The sequence below is a fragment of the Acartia tonsa genome, chromosome 1 (genome assembly GCF_053477335.1).
Source record: "Acartia tonsa isolate MP-2025a chromosome 1, ASM5347733v1, whole genome shotgun sequence".
NCBI classification, from domain to species: domain Eukaryota; kingdom Metazoa; phylum Arthropoda; class Copepoda; order Calanoida; family Acartiidae; genus Acartia; species Acartia tonsa.
The window spans coordinates 43,208,939-43,215,361 of record NC_137260.1 but is presented as its reverse complement, the minus strand read 5'-3'; the positions used below and the strand labels follow the sequence as shown (position 1 = coordinate 43,215,361).

At 33.1% G+C, this 6,423-nt stretch overlaps 1 protein-coding gene across 1 annotated transcript; it reads right to left on the bottom strand.

Annotated features, from left to right (window-relative positions):
- Positions 1-853: 853 nt before the first annotated feature.
- Positions 854-2,735, bottom strand: LOC145320293 (uncharacterized). The gene is made up of 3 exons (XM_080162713.1): positions 2,643-2,735; positions 1,937-2,149; positions 854-1,699 (listed from the first exon to the last, which is right to left on the bottom strand). Exons 1-3 carry the CDS (start codon positions 2,649-2,651, stop codon positions 950-952), a joined length of 972 nt encoding a protein of 323 aa, XP_080018839.1. The 5' UTR covers positions 2,652-2,735; the 3' UTR covers positions 854-949.
- Positions 2,736-6,423: the final 3,688 nt, after the last annotated feature.

Below are 6,423 nucleotides of genomic sequence, written 5' to 3'. Positions count from 1 at the left end.
TTTTTAAAATTTTCTTTTAAATAGAAGTGGATTTTTGGAGCTAATTTCCAGAATGGCTTCAAAACCGATTAATATCCGCTAGATTAGAACAGGTTCTATCATGTTATATAATTGTTTTCTATTCATAATTAAGTTTTTAAAAACTCATTTCTCTTGATCAACACCCTGTACATTGCAAAGTATCACAAACTAGCCTAAATTCTGTCTGGCCACTAAAGTATCTTTTTAAAGTAAACTGTACCAAATTAACGTTATTGGTTAACGATATGGATAAAGTACAAAGTCAAATAAGCACTAAATACTTCGTTTATAAGATAAATTAATATTTGGTTTTAAAATTTGTATGTTTTTTTACATTTTATTAAATAAGATCAGATAAATAGGATAATTATATGATAAAAAAGTTGTTGTCAAAAAACTAAAAAATCAGCATTTTTAAAATAGTCGTACGGACTCTCTGGTAACGCTGGTAACGAATAAGAGTTGCTTTCTAAATCGTACCTTAATGTCATCGTCCATAGTTTTAAATCGATAATACAATTATAACTTACCTAAATTAATGAGAAGAGCCAATTTTTACGTGCGTATTAATGGACTTACAAACCTTAATTGCAGAAAAGCTTCAAACATTTATATATTTGTAAATAGAAGTGCTTATATCATTCATCAACTTTCCGACTTCTTGATGAAAGTATTGTATTTTTTTCTCTAATGCAAAAAATCACCCAACCTCTAAAGAAAACTTGAACGCAGCGCGATTTCAAACAATTTGACATGACTACGCATTCTTGAATTAAGAAAACAATAATAATTTTATAGGATGTCCTTTTTTATGAATGTACAACAATGCAAATTAATTTTTACTGTTTATTTTTTTTTATATTGACAACAATTACATTTAAATAAATAAATTTAAAGCTATCATAATATGCATTACTGATCATATAACTTAGTACTCAATGTTGAATTCAGGGGTGTTGAAACGAACATTGAAGGTGTCGCCGCTTCCAAACAGATCAGAGATGGAGCTGCTAGATGAAACGGCTGGAGAGGGTCTGCGGGGGGCGGCAATTGGGGCGGGGCTGAAGGAGGCGGAGTTGGAGGCAGAAGGAGTTCTAGAGTTAAATCTGCCGCCTGAAGAGCCAACAGCGTTGGACACAGTGCTGGAGATGAGGGGCTGGATGTTACTGACCACCTGGGACACAATGTCGTCAGAGCTGAAGCTGTTGAATGAGGTGGTGATGGGAGCAGGGGCAGCAGCCAATGGGGGAGGGGTAGCCAGAACGGCAACAGGACGGCGAGAAGCACCGCTGACAGCACTGCTAACGGTTGAAGAGATCAAAGGCTGGACCTGGCTGACAACAGAGTTGACAATGCTGTCGGCGTTGAAAGAGTTGGAGCTGCTGCTGCCGAAGTTGTTTGAGGATGAAGATCCGAAGTTGGATGAGCTGCCGAATGAAGAGCTGCCAAAACCAGAGTTGGAGCTGCTGAATCCAGAGTTAGAGCTGCCAAATCCGGAGTTGGAGCCTGAGAAAGAAGAGGTAGTGGTGGTGGTCTGCTGCTTGACAGGCTTGGCTCTGATCTCAACATAGTTGGGCTGCACCTCTCTGGTCTCGGAGTATCCCATGGCGCCAGCGGTGTAGGTCACGATAATAAGGCTGCCCAGAGGGTCAACATACTGGTAGCTTCCGGTAACCTGTTAGAAGTCAATCCTTAAACTTTTTTGCTTAGCTATTTTTGGAATAAACATGAACATTTTGGAAATAAATATATGATCGGATGCAAGTAATTTGGTAGTACAAACTGAACATAATTTTATGATGTAGTATTTAGGTATCAAATTAAACCCAATCAGTTTTAAACAAAAATTTGATAATAATTGTGGCTTTTAATAAACGTTCTTTTTAAGCAAAAAATGTTTAAGGATTCATTCCTGGTCGCCGTCACGGTTCTCATTCATGGCAATGTATGTCTGCTCATCATTATCCGCCACCTTGTAGTTGAAGCTGTACTGCGGGTTCTCATCAAATGTCTCGCCGAAAGTGCCTGCGCGGATCTGGGCGATCTCGTCGGGGGACGCATCACCGAATCCAATGACTTGGGGCGCGGCCATAGCCACGGCGGGACAAAGGAGCAGAAGGCAGTAAAACTAAATAAAAGAAGTTGAGATTAAAATGCTAGTAACCTAACAATTATAAATGGTAGCTGCCTTAGGTTTTTACCATGACCTATGACTTATTCTATTTATTTTGAAGTTTGATAAATAAACATCAAATATAACAGTATAATATTTTTTTTAGCAATAAAAGAACGCTATCAACATAAATGGCCATTTGAAAAAAAACAATGGAAGTTTGTAATTTTCTGAGCATTCTTTGGGCCTTTTGTTTCAACAAATATTTAAATTTTGGTGGATTATTTTAACAGTTTTGTTGATTTAAAACTATACAATAAATTACAGGATTTATAAAGTATCAACGTTAAGAAAAATTTTATAATTTGTACTAAAAATATGAATATGAAAGACAAGGTAATATTGTATCAATGTTCGTGAACTAAATGTTATAGTTTTAATTCTTAAGCAATTGAACAAATTTAAGCAAACATTGAAAGAATAAAAAATGAAAAAAATGGCTACAAACCTTGGACATGTTTAGGAGAGGAGGGGATGGGGAGGAATGGATACTTTACAAACTACGCACTCGCCTTTTATACCCGTAACAATGGTCACTTTCAAATCTTGGGACATTTTAGTAAGCTCATAGCGGAGTTTTACGTAGATGGCTACAAAAAGGGGGAAGGATAATGCATATGGGACATGTGTTGTCGAGGGTCAATAATAGGAAAAGTGGAGATGACACCGAACGGTGGTTCTAAAAACCCACTAAGATAACATTTTAATCAATTCAGCAAAAAATGCTTCTTATGCTAGTAACAGATAATCCAATTAAGTTTATAGTGTTGTGTATCCTCATATAAAAGTAACAGGATGTCTTCAGTCTATGTATATGTCTGTATGTACCGAAAGATCTCGCTAACCGCTAAGATATGATTCTTTTTAAAGTGCAGCTTTGCATAGATCCTAGGCAAGTTTATAACTATTTTGGGGAAGGTATCACCAACCTCCCGAGAAAATCACCTCTAGATATAAATGACTCCTCCACAAAAAAAAATAAAACTGTAAGGAGGAGTCGATTCCCCCAATAAATCTTAAGTGCCATTCTAGGGACGAACCATTTAGTTTTGAGAAATAGTATTTGTGTTTATTATTATCTGGTACATACCTGCATTTGAAAATAAAAGAATGTTTTAACCAATATTGCTCTTCTTTTAAAGGAAGATTACTAAATGTCCCGGGAAAGTTTTTGTCTTTGTCAACCTTTCCAAGAAAAATTACCCCCTATATAAAGTGCTCCTAGAGGCCTATTCTCCAGGGGTGTAGTCGCTAGTATTCAATGGAGAACAGGCGAAATTTCTTTCAATTACATATTTGAACATTTGGATCATGTATTGTTCCTATATTATATTTTTAGCGGTTTAGAAATATAACCTTGTAGACCTATTTGACAATAAACAAATGTATGTCTTCTATAACATATGGAAAGGGGGGAGGGGGGGGGGGAGAATTTGCCGAATGCTCGAGAATATAGAGACATGCCAATGGAAGATAATTTAAACTTTCCTAAATCAATATGTATATTATCTTTGTGTAGCTTGAAAAGATTCCATATCATTTTTTATCTTTCTCTAAGATCAAAAGAAATGTCTGAACGTGCTAAACAAAAGATTTAATTTTTAATTAAGGAAAGGAATTATTTATCTCCTGTTAATCTATCCCCTTATCTCTGTCATTGCTCTCGTAAACGTCTGGACAATCCACCGTTGAATTTTTAGAAGAAAGGCAAAAATGGTATATTTTAAAGCGCGCTAGTAGTGCCTAAAAATTGTAACCTTAGTCTACGCATCAAATGGCCGATAATTGTTATTTGAAATCATCGTAGCATTGTAAATTATGTTAATGGTAAAAGGAGAATTTGTACTTTGTAGAAACCGTAACTTTATGCTTTGTCATTATTAATCTAAAAACTATTAAAAAACTAAATAACTGGCCCATCCTATGGGATTTAATATTAAAAGTTAATATGCTGCTTTTAATTTTCTTTTGCAACTTCAATGGTTTATTCGACGAAGTCCAAACTGCATAACTTTTGCACCACTTTTGACGTCATATTCTCCATCTCTTTTTTTAGTAGTTTTCTTTCCCACTTCTCCTCTCATCTTCCTCATTTTATGACGTAACAGGAATCAAAAGTGACACAAAAGTTATGCAGTTTGGTCTTCGTTGTTTATTCGCTATAATGATTATTATAAATGTTATTGTGACCGACTTTATTACTAACTTATCTGATTTTCACAACAACTACATCATACTGAACTATTTTTAGAACTCTATTTTTATGATAACTTGATCATGAAATAACATACATAATCAGAACTATTGAAGTTCTACTCTGGCTATTAATCGTTCTTGTTTAACTTAAAAGTTTAATTTATATAACTTTTTCTTTAATAATCTTAGCATTTCCAAGAAATTTATTAATAGACTATAAAAGTTGGAAAGATTTTTAATCAATGTAATAGATTTGAAATCTGCATAAAATTTTAAGGATTTTTTTTATAAAATTCGTTTTTTATATAATTCTTTATTTAAAGGCGCAAATACGATTTAAGTTAATAAATTTTGACCAATAGGATAGCTGGATTGGAAACTACCTACGCTCTAATTGGTTGAATGATGTACGTCACTTAAGCTTCTCCAATCATAGCGCAGATAGTTTTCAATCCACCAATCACAGATCTCAAAATTATTTAACTTAATTTGTATTTGCGCCTTTAAATAAAGAATTATATAAAAAACTAATTTTATAAAAAATCCTTAAAATTTTATGCAGATTTCAAATCTATTATATTGATTAAAAATCTTTCCAACTTTTATAGTCTATTTATTAAGACTTCTTTTTAGAATATCAGAGATAAGTAACTGGTTATAAAATCTTTTTATTTTTTTTCCTCACCTTGCAATATAACAAGCTAAAATAACATTAAAGTTAATTATTGCACTAATTTGAAAAATGTATGGGTTGGAGGTAAAATAGTTTACCTCTAGGTTTCATATCCTTATCTCTGATTAAATCTTCTAAGTTATCCTTTAATCCGCATGTGATTAAGCAAACTTATGAATTTATGATGCATTCTGTTTAATGTAATTTTCTTTTTAAAAAATAGATTATAACTTATGAAAATATTAATAAAACGAAATCAAGTGATGGTGCTGAGCCCTGATTATCCTATTATATAAAGCAGTAATGTTTTTTTTTGTCTGAATCTTAAAATCTTAATAACTACTGAACCGATCTAGTTATGTTTTTAAGGCAAGCTTCACAAAGCTTCTGTGATGGTTTTAGGCCATTTCTTTAAGATTTAACTATTTGGATGGTTGTATTTTATCTTTCTTAACCCACTCTGCCTCTTTTAAGACAGAGCCCCTGGAGGTTAGGTTAGGTAACCGCTAATGTATCATAAAAAAGGTTTCCTTAGGAAGAATCCAAAGCAACCAATTTATTTTCGTGAACTGTAAACAGTTAAAGCTCAGATAATTTTGTACTTTTTTGACAATAATATAATTTTACCAATATTGTAGTAGCTTAAAATAGAAATCTTTTTATTTCCATTTCCTTTTAAAAATACCAGACAGACGGACAGACAGATAAAATCTGTTTTCCCTCTTTACACGTCAAGAAAATTATATTTATAGAATGGTATTTTTAGAAAGTATACAAGAGGTACACTTTTTGTTTTGCATCTGTTAAGAAGGTTTTATTCGAGCCTAGCAACAAATATATCGTGTTTAAATCGTATCTAAAGCTCCTAAATCACACTGCATTTATGATAAGAGCTTTTAGATAACTAGAATAAGAACAAAAGGTTGGTTGTTTAAATACCTTGTTTTAAGATACTATAGAAACTTCTTTTAAAATACTAGCGGCTTCGCCCCAACGTTTTTTTATTGGGATGGTTGATATTTCCTTCCCCAAAATAGTTAAAAACCTTCTCAGGACCTTTAAGAAGCTTATATCGGTCTAGCAATTAATGAGATCCTTCACTACAGAAAAAAATTACTATTTTAAATTTGAAATGCTAGCGGTAGTAGTATGGTTATAAAGGGGACATAGCCTTATACCATCCCTAGACCTAATCTTTTTTTTAAAATAGCCTAAAACCATACCAGAAACTATGTAAAGCTTTCCTAAAAAGAACAACTTAATAAGGTATTTATTGAAATCTTAAGCTTTTGAAACTGGATAACAAATAACCTTACTACTTTATATAATAGGATATAGCTCCCAGTTGGGGCTATCAACA